A 21,454-nucleotide genomic window follows, 5' to 3' on the forward strand; every position below is an offset into this window, starting at 1 on the left:
GGTGCAAGCAAGGTCCACAGAAACATAGGTCTTCTATATGAAACTCTAAAAAATGGGAAGAAAGAGTTTTGCAAGAATTGTCCATAAAATGAGCTTTTTATGGCTTTTCTGCTTTGTCTCCTCTGCAACAAAGTGTTCCATATCATTAATGACTATAAGACAATAGTAACAATCTGAGTCGCTCAAGCCTGCTTAACCTTAACTTTTATTATAATTTGATTTGGGTCTAATAGCGGCAACCTATAATTAAATTGATGAAATTTGTATATTGCCTTCATCTTCTGGGTTAATAACATACAGGTAATGACTGATGCTACTTCCTGCAAATCAATTGTTTAGGTCGTCACCATCCATTGAAATGATGGACGATGATGGTGGGAGAGGCAAATCAATTGTTAAGGTCATCACCATCCATTGAAATGATGGACAATGATGGAGAGAGAGGGATCCATGATATGACCCACGCTGTCTCTATCATCTTCTATTAATCATTGTGAGGACCCAATGAACTTTGGTTTTTCCACTGTCTATTTGGACTGTAGTATTCATTGTCCCTTCTAAAAGGTTTTTATACGAGTGAGACAGAGGATAGATGTAGCATATTAGGATAGTGTGTGTGTGTCGTTTAAGTTCATATTTTTATCATTCATGTCCTCTAGTTTATATGATGCAATATGTAGCTTAACAAATTCTTCAAATTAAGTTTTCCTTGTTCATATTTTCTTTGTTTGTTTGTTGTGTTGTCATACTCTTGCCCATCGTCTACACAAAAATAACACAAAACTTCCATTTGGAATATTGGGGTTGCAAGAGTTTCAAGAAATTAACCTTCTTCACATATGACCAGTATGGAAAAGAAAGAATCTCAAGATTCTAAACAAGGGAGCATCTTCACTCGATGTTCTACAAGAAATTTGCACCAATTATTTCACTATAATAATAACGGATGAAAATCACTGGACTCTCTCCATTCAAGTTACAAATTGGGCCAATTTATCAAATTGCCCTGCTTGTTCCATGTTCCAGATATGGAATTAAATAGTTTAATAAAAAACACATCTTTCAGGTTGGAAACTTGGAACAAGTAGGGGTATTAACATCACTTTTCTCGGCTACTTAAGTGAGGTAAAATTAGCAAAATACTCTTGCTAGTTTCGGATTCCAATCCAAACTAGGGGCATCTTGGGTATTTTTAACAAAATAGTCGATAAAGTACTTAAGTGAAATGGTCTTTTCAAAGCAACCACTTTGTTTATAAATTCGTTGATATGAGCGTCTCAGAGATTTTTGGAGTTGGTCTACCATTTTAATCATATTTTCTCTAGGAAAAAGTGAACAGATTGTGCTGATATTGGTCATATTGTTTTATCTTTTTCAAATACCGATCACCAGAATTGCTTTGTTTATTTGGGGTTTCTTGTTAAGTGGTTTTCTATATTTTTTCCTCAAAATATATTTCAAGGCCTATACAGGTCTCTTTTCCCATGCTTTCTATTGGAAACATCAAATGCTTCTAATCTTGCTCCTTAATAATTTTTTTCAATCAAATTTTCAAATCATATTACCAGCATACATGGGAACAGACTATTTAGTTGCAGAAAAGTGATTTTCTGTGATTATAACTTGTATCATCAATTGGACTAATAAATGATGACATTTCAGTAATCAAACGCACCGGCAAGCATCTTTAGGTTATTAATCTTGCAGATGTATGTCCTAGTTACAATAACTGAATCATGTTGATGAACGAATAGCTCGTGTGTATTTCTAGTGAGAGAGAAAACCTCCAGTTTTCTGATCTGAAATTAAGTGAACCAAATACATTTGCTGCTCAAAAGCTCAAGTTATCGTGTTACTCAACTCTCTCATTACCCTAACCCTTTCCACATACAAAGCCAATAAGCCCTCCCCCACACATGGCAGTTAAATGCCCAAGAAGATAGAAACACAATAAATTGCATCACACATAAGACTTTAAGTCTCAAATACAGATAATGATCATATGAACATATCATAACACATTCTTCATAGGTATGTCTGCTCACACGCAAGCACAAAGATACTTTATAGTGTGATCTTTCTCTCTCTCTCTCTCTCACTCTCTCTCAAATAAAGCCAATGTACGAATCATACAGGGGGGTACACATGAGGTGGAAGCCGCGGAGTTGTGAGTGCCCTCAAGGGGACAGCCATCTTCAATAAGGAGCCCGCACCCACAGTCATATCAACCAGCTCAGGGCTCTCCCTCTCCCACTCAAAAGCATGCAACAAACTTGCGAGCACGTACTCTAATGACCTCAACGCCAAGCCCATTCCAGGACAGCTCCTCCTCCCTGAACCAAATGGTATCACCCTATAATCTTGGCCCTTAACATCAGCCTCAGTTGCCATAAACCTCTCAGGCTTGAAATTCAAGGGCTCTGGCCACGAGTAAGGGTCCCTTTGTATGTGCCACGCATTGACCATGAGGATTGTGCCTTTTGGCATGGTGTAGCCACCGAGAGTGCATTTTGCAGTGGATTCGTGGGGTACGAGAGTGGCGACTGGAGGATATAAGCGTAGAGTCTCATTGATAATAGCTCTAGGTACTCTTAACTTTGAGAGGTCAGATTCTTCAACCAATCGGTCCCTTCCCACTTGTTGGTCTAGCTCGGTTTGAGCTTTATGAAGGGAGTCGGGGTGGTTGAGGAGGAGGGCTAGTGCCCACTGCAGTGTGACAGCTGTGGTCTCTGTTCCGGCCACTATCAAGACCTGGAGAAGAATCGGTTGAAAATGGTGGGTTAGGTGATGCCTTTTGCGCAATGAGGGGGCATGACGTAGTGACAAACATCTCCATTTCTATTTTATTTTTGAAATCTCATGACTGATGAAAGAAGTGTAACGTTCCTTTTCTTTTAGAAAATATTATTCTTCATAATAACATGATATTTGTTCGCTTATTTTCTTTTTCTTCCCACAGTTTTTTACAAGAGAAAGAAAAGTTATTAATGTATAGACAACATATGTATTTTTAATGAAATAAACAATCTATATAAATAAACAGAAATTTTAATTATTTTTTAAAGACTTCAATGTGAAAAACTTATAGGAGAGTTTGATTTTATAATTTAGATTTTAGAATTTTTCATAAATTTTCCCAAGTTTTCCTCAGGAAATGAAGATTTTGAAAGACACCCAAGAGATGTTGCAAGATCTCAATTGACTTATAGAACTATGCAGGATAATAACCTTTGTGAAAAATTAATGTCCAGTTAAAAAAAAAAAAAAGGAAAAAAACAGTGTAAAGATGCACTTCAGCTGCAGAAGATGTATCATTCTTGCCTTAACTAAAATATTGTTTCTTCTACATGCAGGGGAAAAAAAAGGCAAATGCGGCATGTTCTCTATAAACTTCAAAAGCTTGGACTTGGATCCAGACTCACCAGGGACCCAAGCCTGACTCAGTAGTTTGACTAGCAAAAGTCAGCAGTCCAGCTCGGCTGAGTCTCTATGAAAATTACACAGAAGGCTCCTTGAATTGACCCGACTTGGGTGAGGAAATGGATCCTGCACCCTGCTGGGTCTCAGTGACTTGGGCGAGTCTGAGCCCGAGGCACCAACTTTCAATCACTGACACAATCTATCAAAATATGGAACCAGCAAATCCAGAGTCCTAAGTTCTAACCAATGGCTAGACATAGCAAGATTTGTTTAGTGATAGAAGGGACCTCACAAAAGAGTAATTGGATGTCCATAATTCCATATACCTCTCTATCTTTGCAGCTGACCCTAGATTGCCTCCTAAGAAAGGCGAGCATGGGAGGAGTTTGATTGGGAATAACCTAGCCCATAAATTCATTCTTTTCACTGAATCATCCATGATTTTCAGACTACAGGTGGAAGACTTGTAACGGATAAAAAGCTCTAATAGCAGAAAAGCACAAAAGAACACACCCAGATGCATATGGGAGAAAAAACACATAACTGGTATAAGCAACATCCTGCACCATTCCCAATTTTACTGCTTTGGTGAACTATACTTTCAGTGCTCAAATCAGCAATCAGTATAATAACAAGAGACATCTCAAAAGATGATTTCAGCTTAAGAAATGAGTTAGAATATGCATATCAATGACAATCCCAGTCAAGTGAGTGACCTGTCAAATACACAAGCATGCAACAAAGTCCTCCTTTATGTGGTGGAGGGATAAGAGTTGGAGCGCGAGCCGCACCATGGCATTGTTCAAAGGACCAACATGACCAGGAGGCATCTTTATGGAAAACGCTTAAGAATTACCATTATACTCCTCACAAGTTTGTGACTTAATTTTCAACTCATGTACTTGTCCACAATTGCTTATATGCCACAACCAGATCTTTCGTTCAAAAATGCTTGGACAAATATATCTAACACACACCCGTAGTCTGTAGACATGTTGGACAAATAATGTGTTTACCCCCATGTAAAACTGGCCGCATTGAAACTGAGTGGTATTTTCAAATGGTCAGACAGCAAATGTATCGTTTTTAAGGAACATAAGACTTGTTACATTCACATGAGAAATATTTTTGAAAATTTATGAAAAGACGCTGATGTCAAGTGTAATACATACCACCACTAAACTCTTGATCAGATCATCTGTGAAATAGTTGGGATCCTCTTCTTTCATGGCCAGCAACATATGAATAAAATCTGGCTTTAAAGCATAGCATTCGCCACTCCTCAATTTCCTATGCTCATCCACAATGCTCTGCACAAGTTTATCTCTCTTCCTTTGCAATGCTTTCATCAGTCTAATTCCCCTAAGATCCAGCCATGAAAGCCATGGAATAAAATCCCCCATGTTGAACAGCGCAGATAATGTGAATGTCTCATCAATGGCTCTTTTAAATGCCTTTGCTTCATCTAGATCCTTAGCCCCACATCCGTAGTAACTCTTACCGGCCACCATCTTTACAATGGAATTAAAGATTGTCTCGTTGATCCTATCCTTTAATTGCACCACCTCTCCTCTATCTGAGGCTTCAACAATACTTTGTAGCAGTGCCACCACTTGTTCATGTCGGATATACGCAAACATCTCAATTTTCCTTGAAGACAGGAGTTCAAGTGTCTGAATCCTTCGCAAGTTTCGCCAATGGGCACCATAGGGAGCCCAAGCAACTGACATGTAGTTATAGCCAAGGTATTTTCCCAAAGCCAATCGAGGCCTAGATGCAAAGGTAATGTCATTTTTGGAGAAGCATTCTTGAGCAAGACTAGCTGAAGAGACAATTACGACTGGTCTAATTCCAAGTCGCAGGCTAAATATGGGGCCATATTGGTTGGCAAGATCGGACAGAGATCTATAAAGTGGTCGTTTCAGGAGGTGGAAATGACCGATGAAAGGCAAGGGCCGAGGTCCAGGGGGAAGGTTCACAGTTGAAGATTTTTCTTTGGCTAAATATAAAGTAGCCAAGATTAAGAGAAAAGCTACAAGCAACATGAGTTCCATGGCTTTTTGTTTTCTTTTCACGGACTTTCAGTACTAGGAACTTCAAATTCTTACTAACATAGAAAACTATGCTTAGCCCAGAAAAGGGAAAAAAAGAAAAAAAAGAAAAAAAAGAAAAAGAAAACTACTAATACAGACAACTATGAATTTTAGATACTAACCATTTTCCAGTTCAAAGAGAAGAAATGGATTCCTAATGATCCCAAGATCATATAAAATTATACACCCTTACCCAAGAAATTTCTCTCTCTTTCTACTCAATGCAAATATATAAACTAGTAAAACATATGAGACTACGAAATAACACTAATTTGGAAAATTTCCACTCCAACAGGTAAATTTAGGTTTCCTTCATCAGTGCATAAATATGAGCCATAGAAATAAGACACTCCAATAAATGAAAAAAAGAAAAAAAAAGAAAAAATACATACTTTTAGCTTTAACTGGTTAACTTATTTCTTAGGTTTTCCAAAGAAGATCATAAATCAATGCCAGAGCCATGGACTTTTGGCATTTTATAACACCCATAAAAGAAAAAAAAGAAGCCCACAACATAAGCTTCAAAATCCTCGATACATCGAAAAAACAATAGCTAAAGATGAATCATGACCAATGCTCTTCGGTCTGAAACCCTAGGAATCAAGGCCTCCAAGTCCTAAAGCTAAAAATAAGCCTACTCTAGAGGGAAGCATACAAAACCCAGCATATAGTAAAGGAATCAAGAACTTCCTACTGTAAATATTTACTGCTAAAAAGAGCACTGAAATTAGCAGAGAAAACAGACAATTAAACAGAGAACCAAATAATACAGGTACTTTCTATTGAGAAGTTCCCATCAGGTAGATCTTGAAACATGGATTGAAGAGAGTGAGTCACTTCATACGGAGAGCTTTGTAAAAGATTCTCTGCAATCTCAAGCATCTTTGCAACTACTATTGTACAAAGTACAACAAAGTAAAAAATTTAAAATTTATCAATGTCAACTCAAGAGATTCACACATCTAGGAATAAATTATTATTTTGTAATTCCCAAGAAAACTGATACAGTTCACTTTCACAAAATTTTCAAATTTTATATTAGCTATCCGGTTGTTGCGTTGTGACATTCATGCCTTTGTCTACATAAAGAATCACATAAAACTTCCATTTTGGAATATTGGGGTTTCAAGAGTTTCAAGGAATGAACCTTCATATAGGACAATTAGGGAAAAATGAAAACTCAAGCTTTTAAAACAAGAGAGCATCTTCACTCGATGTATACAAGAAACTAGCACCAATTATTTCACTATAATAAAATAATGGATGAAAATCTCTGAACTCTCTCTCCATTCAAGTTACAGATGGGGACAATTTATCAAAATGCCCCCCTGCCTGTTCCATATTACAGACCTGGCATAAAAGATTTTACAAAAAAGCACATCTTCCAAGTTGGGAACCGGGAACAAGTAGGGGCATTAACATCACTCGTCTCAAGCCACTTAGTGAGGTAAAATTACTAAAATACCCTTGTTAGTTTCATATACCAATCTAGACTAAGGGCAGCTTGGGTATTTTTTAACGAAATAATTGACAGGGTACTTTTGTAAAATGTTCTTTTCAAAGTAACCACTTTGTCTACAAGTTGATTGATATGGCTGTCTCAGGGAATTTTTGGAGATGGTTTAACCATTTTAATCATGTCCTCTTTGCAAACAATGTGAATAGATTGTAATGGTATTGGTGATATTGTTTCACCCTTTTCAAACATTGATGACCTGAATTCCTTTGTATGTTTGGGGTTTCTTTTTAAGTGCTTTTCTATTTTTTTATTTTTTATTTTGGGCAAAATTTATTGTTAAAGACTATATGGGTCTCTTTTTTAATGATTTCTGTTAGAAACATCATGCTCATAATCTTGTTCCAAATAATTTCTTTCAATCGAATGTTTAAATCAGATTACTGACTTATGTTGGAATGGACTATTTAATTGCAGAAAAGTGATTTTCTGTGATATAACTTGTATTATCAATTGTACTGACAAATGATGCCATTTTCTTTATCACACAGATGTTCATCTTTGTTATCAATTTTGCACATGTGCATCCTAGTTACAAAAACTGAATCATGTACATGAATGAATAGCTTGTGTGTATTTCTAGTATAAGAGAGAACCTCCAGTTTTCTGATCTGAAATTAAGTGAAACAAATACATTTGCTGCTCAAAAGCTCAAGTTTATTATCACTCAACTCTCTCAATACCCCAGCCCTTTCAAATACGAAGCCCATGAGCCTTCCAAGGAATGGCACTTACACACCCAAGATGGTAGCAATGCAATAAATTCCATCACACAAGGCTTAATAAGTCACAAATAGAGATCATGATCATACTAACATATCATAAGGCTTGATAAGTCACAAATAGAGATCATGATCATACAAACATATCATAACACTTTCTCGTAGGCGTGTCTGTGCACATGCAAGCACTAAAATACCTTGTACATGGACCTAACATGTCTCTAATCATCTCTCTCTCTCTCTCTCTCTCTCAGACAGAGCCAATCCATGCATCATGCAAGGAGGTAGATATGAGACGGGAGCCGTCTCAAGGGCATAGCCATCTTCAATGAGATGCAGGCATGTCAACCGGCTCAGGGCCCTCCTTCCGCCACTCAAAAGCATGCAACAAACTCGCGAGCACGTACTCTAATGACCTCAACGCCAAGCCCATTCCAGGACAGCTCCTCCTCCCCTCCCAGAACCAAATGATATCACCCTCAAATCTTGTCCCGTCACATCAACCCCACTTCCTATAAACCTCAAAGGCTCAGACCACGCGCAAGGGTGGGTCCCTCTGTATGTGCCATGCGTTCACCCAGAGCATTGTGCCTTTTGGTAGCCACCGAGAGTGCACGTTGTAGTGGATTCATGGGGTAGGAGAGTGGCGGCCGGAGGATATAAGCATTGTGTCTCATTGATAATAGCCCGTAGGTACTCTTAACTTTGAGAGATCGGATTCTTCAACTAATCGGTCCCTTCCCACTTGTTGGTCTAGCTTGGTTTGAGCTTTCTGAAGGGAGTCAGGGTGGTTGAGGAGGAGGGCTAGTGCCCACTGCAGTGTCACCGCTGTGGTCTCTGTTCCTGCCACGATCATGACCTGGAGAAGAATCAGGTAAAAATGGGGGGAGGGGGGGGGGGGTGAGGGGATGCATTGTGCCCAATGAGGACTTCGGCCATAATTAGTCACAGACATCTCTATTTCAGTTTTATTTTTAAAATCTCATGATTGATGAAAGAAGTGCATCCTTCCTTTTCGTATAGAAATGTTTCATATAGAAAAATATAATTCTCCGTAATGCTGTGATATTTCTTTCCTTTTTTTCTTTTTTCTTCCCACAGTCTTTTTTTTTGAAAGTGTTTAACTATTGTATTAAGTAAAGAGTATTACAAGATCTTCCCAGTCCTTTTACAAGAGAAAAAGCAAGTTACAAATGTGTAGACAACATTATGTATTTTTAATGAAATAAACAAAATATGTTAACAAATAGAAATAATAGAAGTTTGTGAAAACTTATAGGTGAATTTGATTTTATAAGCTAGATTTTAAATTTCCTTATTTTTCCCAAGTTTTCCCCAGGAAACCAAGATTTTAAAATTCTCCCAAGATTTCGGATGTCACGCAAGAGATGTTCCGAGATCTCAATTGGCTTATAGAACTCTGCAGGATAATAACCTTTGTGAAAAATTCTTGTATCCAGCTTTTTTTTTTAAAGAAAGGCACACCACAACTGCAGGAGATTTATCATCTGTGCCTTACCTAAAATATTGTTTCAACATAAACAGGGGGAAAAAGAATATGCTGCGTGTCGTCCATGAAACTTCAAAATACAAACCAGGAACATCCAGCATAGACTTAAAGCTTAGATTTGGGTGCGGACTCACCAGGGACCCAAGCCTGAGTCAGTAGTTTGACTTGCCCAAGTCAGCGATCTGACTCGGCGGAGTCTCTATGAAAATTACACAGAAGGCTCATTACTTGCTCCGACTTGGGCAAGTCTTAGGGTTCTGGAAGCGGATCCTGCACCCTGCAGGGTTTGAGTGACTCAGGCGAGTCTAATCCCAAGGCTCCAAATTTCAATCACTGATCCAACATATCAAAATATGGAACAAGCGAGTCCAAAGTTCTAACTAACGGCCAAACAAAGTAAGATTCACTTAGTGATTGAAGGGGCCTTACAAGAGTAATTAGGTGTCTACAATTCCATATACCTCTCTATGTTTTCAGCTGACCTAGGTTGCCTACTACAAATGGCAAGTATGGAAAGAGTTTTGATTGGGAATAGCCTAGCCCGTGAAACATAAGGTCATGATTAAGAATTTTATTTCATTCTCTTCACTGAATCATCTATAATGTTTCAGATTATGGGAGGAAGACTTGTAACAGGTATAAAGCTCTAATAGCAGAAGAGCAGAAAAGAACACACTCAGATGCATATAAATAAACACATAACTGGTATAAGCAACATACTGCACCATTCCCAATTTAACACCTTGGTGACTATACATTCAGTGCTCAAATCAGCAATTCGAATGATAACCAAAGGCATCTCAAAAGATGATTTCAGCATAAGAAATGATGTAGAATATGCATATCAATGACGTTCTCTGTAAAGTGGTTGACCTGTCAAAGACACAAGCATGCAACAAAGTCCTCCTTTACATGGTAGAGGAATGAGAGTAGCAGTGGGAGCCAGACCAAGGAAGCAATCATGTTCAAAGGACCAATGCAACCAGGAGGTGTCCTCATGAAAAGCTTTAAAAAGATATCATCATTCCTAGCAGTTGCTTAAAAAGGATACCATCTTATTCCTAGCAGTTTTATGACTTTATTTTAGATCCATGTACTCTTTTATAAAGGTTTATATGCCACTTCCAGATTTTCAGTTCAACAATTCTAGGACTAATATATATAACACACCCCCGTACACATGTTGGACAATAATGTGTCTGCCTCCATGTAACAATTATCACAATGAAACTCTACGGTTTTTTCAAATGCTCAGCCAGCAAATATATTGGTTTTCAGGAACATAGGAATTGTTACATTCACATGAGAAATATTTGTGAAAGTTCATGAGAAAAGGTTGCTGTGAATTCTAAGACATACCTGGATTATACTCTTGATCAGATCATCTGTGAAATAGTTGGGATCCTCTTCTTTCCTGTCCAGCAACATGTGAATGAAATCTGGCTTGAAAACATGACCTTCCCCACTCCTCAATTTCCTATGCTCATCCACAATGTGCTGCATAAGCCTATCTCTCTTCCTATGCAATGCTTTCATAAGTCTAATCCCCCTAAGTCCCAACCATGAAAGCCATGGAATAAAATCCCCAATGTTCAACACCCCAGACAATGTGAATGTATCATTAATGGCTTCTATAAATGCCTTTGCTTCATCTAGATCCTTAGTCCCACTTCCATAATAACTTTTATCAGCCACCATCTTTACAATGGCATTGAACATGGTCTCTTCGTTACTATCCTTCAAGTTCACCACCTCTCCTCTATCTGAGGCTTCAACAATACTTTGTAGCAATGCTGCCACTTGTTCATGTTGGATATACGCAAACATCTCAATTTTCCTTGAAGACAGGAGTTCAAGCGTCTCAATCCTTCGCAAGTTTCGCCAATGGGCACCTTAGGGAGCCCAAGCAACTGACATGTAGTTATAGCCAAGGTATTTTCCAAAAGCCAATCGAGGCCTAAATGCAAAGGTAATGTCATTTTTGGTGAAGCATTCTTGAGCGAGACTAGGTGAAGAGACAATTACGACTGGTCTAATTCCAAGTCGCAGGCTAAATATGGGGCCATATTGGTTGGCAAGATCGGATAGAGATCTATGAAGTGATCGTTTCAGGAGGTGGAAATTACCGATGAAAGGCAACGGCCGTGGTCCAGGGGAAAGATTCACAATTGAATTTTTTCCTTTGGCTACATATAAAGCGGCTAAGATTAAGAGAAAAGCTACAAGAAACATAAGTTCCATGGCTTTTTGTTTTCTTTTCAGGGACTTTCAGCAATAGGAACTTCAAATTCTTACTAACATACAAAAATATGCTTATCACAGACATAGTGGGAAAAAAAGAAGACAAATACAAATTCTATATCAACCATTTTCCAGTTCACAGAGAAGAGATGGATTCCTATTAATCCCAAGATCATATATAAGTATTCAAGAAACATTGCCACCGAAGCATCGGGCCTTGCATTTTTGGGAAAAGTCATGGGTTCTTGAAACATTATTGTGTGCATACATAAGAGGTTACGTTTCATTGCTTTCATTTGAATATTACACTCCCACCCATGGCTATCTACTCACTTTTTCATGGTTAGCTCCACGTTTTTTTACCAGTCCCTTATGAGCTAGCACCTGAAAAGTCATATATTTTATTTACTCCCTCCGGAGTATACTAACCACTTATTTCCTCAGGTAAAATCTCATCTAGAGTTAATTTTAGGACTCCAAATTTTGGAATATAAACCTCATTACAAACACCCGTCTCAAGATTGAATAGAAACAATGAATTTTTAGAGGGTGAGATCTAAGTTTTAAAAAACTCCAAATTTTATTTTGTTTTTTCTTTCGAAAATAATTATACAGCATGTGGTTCCCAAATTTTCAAATTGAAAAAATTCCTCCGAAGTAGATCATTTGACCGAGCGAGTAGAAGTTAATTATGCTCCTAGTTATTTTAGGGTTTTTCTTTTCTCCAAAATTCAACGCATCCCGAAGTGATACTTCACAACCCATCAAAGAAAATGAAATAGTAGTAACCTAGAAAGTAGAATAAAAAAAGAAGTATATTAAAAAGAAAATGTATCCCATCCACAACCCAAAATTCAACTCATCTAGAAGTTATCCTTAACAACCCATCATAGAAATTTCTATGGCTAATATTTAATGCACTTCTTTTTTAATATACTTTCTAGGATACTAATTTGGAAATATACAGACTAGTAAAACATATGAGACTACAAAAATACGATTAATTTGGAAATTATCCACTCCAACAGGTAAATCTAGTTTTCCTTTTATTAGTGCATAAATATTAGCCATAGAAATAAGACACCCCAATAAATTAGAAAAAGAAAAACAGAAAAACATATATTTTATCTTCGACTGGTTGGCTTATTTCTTAGGCTTTGCAAAGGAAATCATAAACCAATGCCAAAGCCATGGCCCTCTGGCATTTTAGAACCACCACCAAAGAGAAAAAAAGAAACCCACATAATATAAGCTCCAAAATCCTTAATCTAGTTATGCAACATCTCAAAAGCAATAACTAAAGAAGCATCATAACCACTGGTTTTCAGTCTGAAACCCCAGGAATCTAGGCCTCCAAGTCCTAAAGCCAAAATAAGCTCACTGTAGAGGGAAACACCCAAAATCCACTATAGTAGAGGAATCAAGAATTTCCTCCTGTAAATATTTACTGCTAAAAAGAGCACTGAAATTAGCAGAGAAAACAGACGATTGAAATGAGAAAACCAAACCGTACAGGTTCTTTCTGTTGAGAAATTCTCATGGGGTAAACCTTGAAACATGGATAGAAGAGAGTTTTAGTCAATACAGAGCACATATATAGAGCTCTGCAAAAGGTTCTCTCTGCAATCTCAAGCACTCTCTTTAACTACTACTTTACAAATGATAACAAAGGGAAGTATTTAAAATTTGGGAATAAATTATTATTTGGTAAATTTCCCTAAAACTAAAACACATCACTTTTATCAAGTAGTAAAAGCCTTTAAAAAGAGAAATTTATCTGACGGCACTGCAAAGATGCACTATTTAATTTTTAAAACTTTAATATTTTTTTGGAAAAATAACGTTTATAACTGTTATATTTACAGTTATTATGGGATTACGTCAAAGTTTCCGTTTTTAAAAGAAAAATGGACCTGCCTTCATTTGGTTTTTCAAAAACCAAAATGTTTTAAAATTAAATTTTGATTTTTGAAAAACCGAATTTGTTTGAGAGAGAGAGAGAGAGAGAGAGTTGTTTAAATCAGAATACTGGCTTATGTTGGAATGGACTATTTAGTCAGAAAATCAATTTTCTGTGAAAATAACCTGTATTATCAATTGTACTTACAAATGATGGCATTTTCCTTATCACAAAGATGAGCATATTTGATATTAATTTTGCAGATGTGTATCCTAGTTACAAACTGAATCATGTAAATGAATGAATAGCTTGTGTATTTATAAAGAGAGAGAGAATCACCTGTTTTCTGATCTGAAATTAAGTGAACGAAATACATTTGCTGCTCAAAAGCTCAAGTTTATTGTCACTCAACTCTCTCAATACCCCAGCCCTTTAAAATACAAGAGCCATGAGACTTCCATTAACTGGCAGTTACATACCCAAGATGGTAGCAAAGCAATGAATTGCATCACACAATACTTAAATAAGTCTCAAATAGAGATAATGATCTTACAAACATATCATAACACGTTCTCGTGGGCGTGTCCACACACATGCAAGCACTAAGATACATTATACATGTGATCTAACATGTCCATAATCTCTCCTCAGATACAGCCAATGTATGCATCATGCAAGGAGGCAGACATGAGGCTCGAGCCGCGGAGTTGCGAGTGCCCTCAAGGGCGCAGCCATCTTCAATGAGATGCCCACATCCGTCATATCGACTGGCTCCGGGCCCTCCCTCCGCCACTCAAAAGCATGCAACAAACTCGCGAGCACGTACTCTAATGACCTCAATGCCAAGCCCATTCCAGGACAGCTCCTCCTCCCAGAACCAAATGGTATCACCCTAAAATCTTGGCCCTTCACATCAACCCCACTTCCTATAAACCTCTCAGGCTCGAACCTCAAAGGCTCGGACCACGCGCAAGGGTCCCTCTGTATGTGCCATGCGTTCACCCAGAGCATTGTGCCTTTTGGCACGGTGTAGCCACCGAGAGTGCACGTTGTAGTGGATTCATGGGGTAGGAGAGTGGCGGCCGGAGGATATAAGCGTAGTGTCTCATTGATAATAGCCCGTAGGTACTCTAACTTTGAGAGATCGGATTCTTCAACTAATCGGTCCCTTCCCACTTGTTGGTCTAGCTCGGTTTGAGCTTTCTGAAGGGAGTCAGGGTGGTTGAGGAGGAGGGCTATTGCCCACTGCAATGTCACAGCTGTGGTCTCTGTTCCTGCCACGATCATGACCTGGAGAAGAATCAGGTAAAAATGGGGGGGGGGGGGGGGTGAGGGGATGCATTGTGCCCAATGAGGACTTCGGCCATAATTAGTCACAAACATCTCCATTTCAGTTTTATTTTTGAAATCTCATGATCGATGAAAGAAGTGTATTGTTCCTTTTCGTATAGAAATGTTTCATATAGAAAACTATAATTCTCCATAATACTGTGATATTTCGTTCCTTATTTTCTTTTTTCCTCCCACAGTCGTTTTTTTTGGAAAGTGTTGACTATTGTATTAAGAAAAGAGTATTACAAGATCTTCCCAGTTTTTTTACAAGAGAAAAAGCAAGTTACAAATGTGTAGACAACATTATGTATTTTTAATAAAATAAACAAAATATGTTAACAAACAGACATAATAGAAGTTTGTAAAAACTTCAATCTTGAAACCTTATAGGTGAATTTGATTTTATAATTTAGATTTTAAATTTCCTAATTTTTACCAAGTTTTCCCCAGGAAACCAAGATTTCAAAATTCTTCCAAGATTTCGAATGTCTCGCAAGAGATGTCCCAAGATCTCAATTGGCTTATAGAACTCCGCACGATAATAACCTTTGCGAAAAATTCGTGTATCCAGTTTAAAAAAAAAAGAAAAAAAGGCACACCACAGCTGCAGGAGATGTTTCATTGGTGCCTTAGCTAAAATATTGTTTCAACATAAACAATGGGAAAAAGCATATGCTGTGTGTCATCCATGAAACTTCAAAATACAAACTAGAAAAATCCAACATAGACTTAAAGCTTAGATTTGGGTGCAGACTCACCAGTGGCCCAAGCCTGAGTCAGTAGTTTGACTTGCCCAAGTCAGCGATCTGACTCGGCGGAGTCTCCATGAAAATTACACAGAAGGCTCGCTTTCTTGGTCCGACTTGGGCGAGTCCAAGGGTTCTGGAGGTGGATCCTGCACCCTGTTGGGTTTGAGTCACTCGGGCGAGTCTGATCCCGAGGCTCCGAATTTCAATCACTGATCCAACATATCAAAATATGGAACAAGCGAATCCAAAGTTCTAAGTTCTAACTAATGGCCAAACAAAGTAAGATTCACTTAGTGATTGAAGGGGCCTTACAAGAGTAATTAGATGTCCACAATTCCATATGCCTCTCTATGTTTGCAGCTCACCTAGGTTGCCTACCAAGAATGGCAGGAGTTTCGATTGGGAATAGCCTAGGCCGTGAAACATAAGGGCATGATTAAAAACTTTTATTTCATTCTCTTCACTGAATCATCTATAATGTTTCAGATTATAGGAGGAAGACTTGTAACAGGTATAAGCTCTAATAGCAGAAGAGCACAAAAGAACACACCCAGATGCATATAAATAAACACATAACCGGTATAAGCAACATCCTGCACCAGTCCCAATTTAACACCTTGGTGACTATACTTTCAGTGCTCAAATCAGCAATTAGTATGATAACCAAAGGCTTCTCAAAAGATGATTTCAGCATAAGAAATGATGTAGAATATGCATATCAATGACGTTCTCCATGAAGTGGTTGACCTGTCAAAGACACAAGCATGCAACAAAGTCCTCCTTTACATGGTAGAGGAATGAGAGTAGCAGTGGGAGCCGGACCAAGGAAGCAATCATGTTCAAAGGACGAATGCAACCCAGAAGTGTCCTCATGAAAAGCTTTAAAAAGATATCATCATAGTCCTAGCAGTTGCTTTAAAAATATGTCATCATATTCCTAGCAGTTTTACGACTTTATTTTAGATCCATGTACTCTTTTATTAAGGTTTATATGCTACTTCCCTATTTTCAGTTCAACAATTCTTGGACTAATATATATAACACACCCCTGTACACATGTTGGACAATAATGTGTCTGGCCTCCATGTAACACTTATCACAATGAATCTCTACAGTATTTTCAATGCTCAGCCAGCAAATATATTGGTTTTAAGGAGAATAGGAATTGTTACATTCAAATGAGAAATATTTGTGAAAGTTCATGAGAAAAGGTTGCTGTGAAGTCCAAGACATACCTGGATTATACTCTTGATCAGATCATCTGTGAAATAGTTGGGATCCTCTTCATGCATGTCCAGCAACATGTGAATGAAATCTTGTTTAAAAACATGACCATCCCCACTCCTCAACTTCCTATGCTCATCCACAATGCGCTGTATAAGCCTATCTCTCTTCCTATGCAATGCTTTCATAAGTCTAATCCCCCTAAGTCCCAACCATGAAAGCCATGGAATAAAATCCCCAATGTTCAACACGCCAGACAATGTGAATGTCTCATTAATGACTTCTATAAATGCCTTTGCTTCATGTAGATCCTTAGCCCTACTTCCATAGTAACTTTTATCAGCCACCATCTTTACAATGGCATTGAACATGGTCTCTTCGATACTATCCTTCAAGTTCACCACCTCTCCTCTATCTGAGGCTTCAACAATACTTTGTAGCAATGCTGCCACTTCCTCATGTCGGATATACGCAAACATCTCAATTTTCCTTGAAGACAGGAGTTCAAGCGTCTCAATCCTTCGCAAGTTTCGCCAATGGGCACCATAGGGAGCCCAAGCAACTGACATGTAGTTATAGCCAAGGTATTTTCCAAAAGCCAATTGAGGCCTAGATGCAAAGGTAATGTCATTTTTGGTGAAGCATTCTTGAGCAAGACTAGCTGAAGAGACAATTACGACTGGTCTAATTCCAAGTCGCAGGCTAAATATGGGGCCATATTGGTTGGCAAGATCGGACAGAGATCTATAATGTGGTCGTTTCAGGAGGTGGAAATTACCGATGAAAGGCAAGGGCCGAGGTCCAGGGGGAAGATTCACAATTGAATTTTTTCCTTTGGCTACATATAAAGCGGCTAAGATTAAGAGAAAAGCTACAAGAAACATAAGTTCCATGGCTTTTTGTTGACTTTCAGCTTCAAATTCTTTCTAACATATAAAAATATGCTTAACACAGACAAAGTGGGAAAACAAGAAGAAGTTACTAATATAGACAAATATAAATTCTAGATATCAACCATTTTCCAGTTCAGAGAGAAGAGATGGATTCTTAATAACCCAAGATCATATATAAGTATTCAAGGAATTTCTCTCTTTTTCTACTCAGTGCAAATATATAGCCTATTAAAACATATGAGACTACAAAATACAATTAATTTGGAAAATGTCCACTCCAATAGGTAAATCTAGTTTTCCTTTATCAGTGCATGAATATTAGCCATATAAATAAGACACTCCAATAAATTAGAAAAAGAAAAACAGATCTTTTATCTTTAATTGGTTGGCTCATTTATTAGGATTTGCAAAGATAATCATAAACCACTGCCAGAGCCAGAGCCATGGCCCTCTGGCATTTTACAACACCCACCCAAGAAAAAAACAAGAAACCCATATAATATATTCTCCAAAATCCTTAATTCAGTTATGCAACATCTCAAAAGGAATAGCCAAAGGAGCATCATAACCAATGGTTTTCAGTCTGAAACCCCAGGAATCAAGGCCTGAAAGTCCTAAAGCAAATATAAGCCCACTGTAGAGGGAAACACCCAAAACCCACTATAGTAGAGGAATCCAAAACTTCTTCCTGTTATTATTTACTGCTAAAAAGAGCACTGAAATTAGCAGAGAAAACAGACAATTGAACTGAGAAAACAATACTATAAAGGTTCTTTTTATTGTGAAATTCTCATGTGGGAACCTTGAAACATGGTTAGTAGAGAGTTTTAGTCCACATATAGAGAGTTCTTTAAAAGTTTCTCTCTGCAATCTCAAGCCCTGTCTGCACCTACTATTTTGAAAAGGATAACAAAGTACAATATTTGAAAATTATCAATGTCAAAATCAATGGATGAAGTTTCTATAAGGCTTAGACTTAATGAAAACAGAATAAAGCCTCATCTAAATTCCTCGTTAAGAAAGTGCTTTCGGCAATAGAAATATCTATCATCGCTCTAAAATCAATTTCCAACATTGATAATGAAATTTGAAACTAAAAAAACGATAGAGATCATGAGAATCTATGAACACTTATTTGTAGGGCAAAATGGATGGTCTAGATAATTTGTTATGATATATATTTTTAGAACTTGAAAACCTATTTTTTATGTACAGCCATAATGTTGGATGATTGATGTAAAGATTTTCTAATGCTTGCAATTTTCAAATGAGTTATGAGGTGAGGCTTTACTTTTTTTTTTTTTTTTTTTGATAGAGCTGCTGCCCGTCAAACAATTTGATTAATGTTGGCAGTAAAAATTTATATAGAGCCGAGGGTCTAAACACCTAAATTAAAGCATACCTCATAAATTTCACTAGAAGATGTTGTTTTGATGTCTCAATATCGTCAAATTGATCATCTCAACCTTAAGATACATCGGCATGAAAAAAAAATGAATTTCAAGTTTTAAAAATAGTGCATCCTATAATGCATTCTTTGATTGTCAATTTTCAAAATTTTCAAGTTTTCATAAATCTGCTCGATATACATTATTTTTTAAGCTTTAAACTTTATAACTTGAGATAAAAATATATTTTAAGGCTATCACAAAGATTTTCATTATTAAAACCACATTTCTCGATACTATTTAAAAATATGCTTTACTTTGATTGTTTAGAACCTCGACGCTTTACTGTAATTGTTTAGAGCGTCGACCTTATACAAACCGCACCATAACAAAAACACTTCACTTTTATCAGGCAGTAAAAGCATTCTAAAAGAGAAATTTATCTCACAACACTCCAAAGATGAATTATTGAAAGAGAAATTTATCTCACAACACTCCAAAGATGAATTATTGAAAGAGAACTTTATCTCACAACGCTCCAAAGATGAACAATTTAATATTTAAAACGTTAATTTATACTTTTGTCCACATATCAGAAGGGTCCAAGGATATCGTTAATATAACGGCTATAATGGGTTGAAAATTTTCCGTTTTTATACTAATGAGTCTATCCGATATCCATTGTGGATAGATGATAGATTCACTAGATAACAAAGTTTAATAATTGAATATTTATATAAGATTGCAACTCTGAAAGAAAAAACACCCCCGTTATTTTTATATAACAAAGTTTAATAATTGAATATTTATATAAGATTGCAACTCTGAAAGAAAAAACACCCCCGTTATTTTTATGTCATATGTCTTTTTTTATTCTATAATCGCCCTCTTTTTACATTCTCTCTCTCCCTCTTCTCGTAATCTAACGTTTTTAAAATCCAAAATCTTTCACTCCCTCTTCCCACACCAATCTAAGGTTCTTAAATTCATTGTCTCTCTCCCCTTCTTAATCCATTCTCTCTGTCCTCCACTTAATCCATTCTCTCTCTCCCTCTTCTCAACACATATATTCATTTTCTCTCTCTTCCTCTTTCCACAGTCTAAATCTAAGGTTTTTAATTTATTATCTCTCTATCCCTCCTCTTCCTAACCCCTATATTAAGTGAGAGAAAACACCCTTGCTATTTTTGAATCATTTTTACGTTAAGTGTCATTTTTTATTTCATGATTGGCCTCTTTCTCCTTTTTCTTTCCATCTTCGCATGATCTAAGGTTCGTAAAATCCAATCTCTCTCACTCTTCTCACAATGTGAGGTTTCTAAATCCATCATCTCTTTTTCCCTTCCTTTTCCCTACCCCAAAATTTATTATCTCTCATTCTTTCCAAGATAAGGTTCCTAAAATTGCCTCTTCTCAATGTCAAAATTCAGTCTCTCCGTCTTCCAAAATCTATTCTCTCTCTCTTCCCAACACCAGATAAATAGAAAGAGAGAGATAAGATTTCTGGGCACGTCCTAAAATCGCTTCTTCCGAATGAAAAAATCCATTCTCTCTCTTCCCAACACCGAGATAAATGGTTTTTAAAATTGATGTCCGGAGATCATGAGAATGATATAGAGAGAGATAAATAAAAAGAGAGAGATAAAGTTCCCAAAATTGGTGAGAGAATGATATAAAATAGAGAGATAAATAAAAAGAGAAAGATAAAGTTCCCAAAATTGATGCATGGAAGAGAGAGCAGTAATAAAGATAGAGATAAATAAAAATGTATAAACACTTTCCTAAAATCTCTCTCCTTCTCACTCTCTCTCTCTCTAACTCTCTCTCCCTCTCTTTGTCCACACATCTCTCTTCCACTCTCTAACTTTGTTTCTCCACAAATCAAATCTCGTATCAAATCCCAGATATTTTTTTATAGAGATAAGAATAATTTTCCTCTTCTTATTTATACGGGATTTCCTTTCCTTCATTTTCTATTTCATTTTTCTCTATCGGTTTTTCAAATTCTCTCCCTCTTTACTGATTTCTCATTCTTTATTTCATTGTAGTTAAAGAAGCTTTGTGGTGGCTATCTTGGCTCATATGATTTAAAGTTCTAACGGTGTTGCTGCATCATAAACCATTAATTTAATTGACCCACCCATCTAAATTGGACTTGATAATGCATAATGCAGCTTATATTGCATAATTTTTTTGTTCATTCTTAATGTTAAATATTTTTGCTCACCCAATAACTTTTTTTCTTAATATTTCAAATTTTTACGTCTTTGTGAGCTTATAGTTGTATTGAAAGCCCTAGAATTTTGTCATAAATGGTTTCTTAACTAGATCTCAAATATAGAAAGCTACTTTGTGCTTTCTGTGTTCTTTAATTGTTGTTGTTGTTCTTGATTGTTTTGCATGATAATGTGGACCGATGGTTTAAAAAACAGATCGGTGACCCGGATCGGGCTTCCAAAAAACCGA

The 21,454-nt window shown here is 37.0% G+C and overlaps 3 protein-coding genes and 1 long non-coding RNA gene across 9 annotated transcripts; 1 reads left to right on the top strand and 3 right to left on the bottom strand.

The window, feature by feature from the left end:
* The first annotated feature begins 1,811 nt into the window (after positions 1-1,811).
* On the top strand, positions 1,812-4,543 carry LOC148781855 (uncharacterized). Its single transcript, XR_016057326.1, has 2 exons — positions 1,812-2,775; positions 3,354-4,543. It is a non-coding gene; the product is annotated as an uncharacterized LOC148781855 (long non-coding RNA).
* Positions 1,939-6,962, bottom strand: LOC18448678 (flavonoid-6-hydroxylase). Of its 2 annotated transcripts, none has more exons than XM_088869203.1 (2): positions 6,661-6,962; positions 1,939-2,751 (listed from the first exon to the last, which is right to left on the bottom strand). In XM_088869203.1, the coding sequence occupies exons 1-2, from the start codon at positions 6,664-6,666 to the stop codon at positions 2,128-2,130; spliced, it is 630 nt and encodes a 209-aa protein (XP_088725329.1). In that variant the 5' UTR covers positions 6,667-6,962; the 3' UTR covers positions 1,939-2,127. The 2 variants fall into 2 exon arrangements, with proteins under 2 accessions (XP_088725329.1, XP_006858801.1); XM_006858739.4 differs by having other exon boundaries at positions 4,593-6,904.
* Positions 6,963-7,825: 863 nt separating this feature from the next.
* LOC18448676 (cytochrome P450 81Q32) lies at positions 7,826-11,609 on the bottom strand. Its single transcript, XM_088870911.1, is given in 5 exon segments — positions 7,826-8,244; positions 8,287-8,351; positions 8,354-8,450; positions 8,452-8,610; positions 10,621-11,609. Coding segments are annotated over 5 exon segments (1,371 nt in total). The 5' UTR covers positions 11,503-11,609; the 3' UTR covers positions 7,826-8,076.
* Positions 11,610-13,777: 2,168 nt separating this feature from the next.
* Positions 13,778-18,410, bottom strand: LOC18448675 (cytochrome P450 81Q32). Of its 5 annotated transcripts, none has more exons than XR_016057328.1 (4): positions 16,719-18,410; positions 15,796-15,893; positions 15,493-15,664; positions 13,778-14,692 (listed from the first exon to the last, which is right to left on the bottom strand). XR_016057328.1 is itself a non-coding variant. In XM_088869204.1 (3 exons), the coding sequence occupies exons 1-2, from the start codon at positions 17,598-17,600 to the stop codon at positions 15,533-15,535; spliced, it is 1,014 nt and encodes a 337-aa protein (XP_088725330.1). In that variant the 5' UTR covers positions 17,601-18,410; the 3' UTR covers positions 13,778-14,692; positions 15,493-15,532. The 5 variants fall into 5 exon arrangements, 2 of the variants coding, with proteins under 2 accessions (XP_088725330.1, XP_006858798.1); XR_016057329.1 differs by having other exon boundaries at positions 15,493-15,692; XR_016057327.1 differs by having other exon boundaries at positions 15,493-15,893.
* Between the last annotated feature and the right edge of the window lie 3,044 nt (positions 18,411-21,454).

Source organism: Amborella trichopoda, chromosome 6 (genome assembly GCF_054954075.1).
Source record: "Amborella trichopoda isolate Santa Cruz 75 chromosome 6, AtrichopodaSantaCruz75HAP2 v2.0, whole genome shotgun sequence".
In the NCBI taxonomy this organism is placed as follows: domain Eukaryota; kingdom Viridiplantae; phylum Streptophyta; class Magnoliopsida; order Amborellales; family Amborellaceae; genus Amborella; species Amborella trichopoda.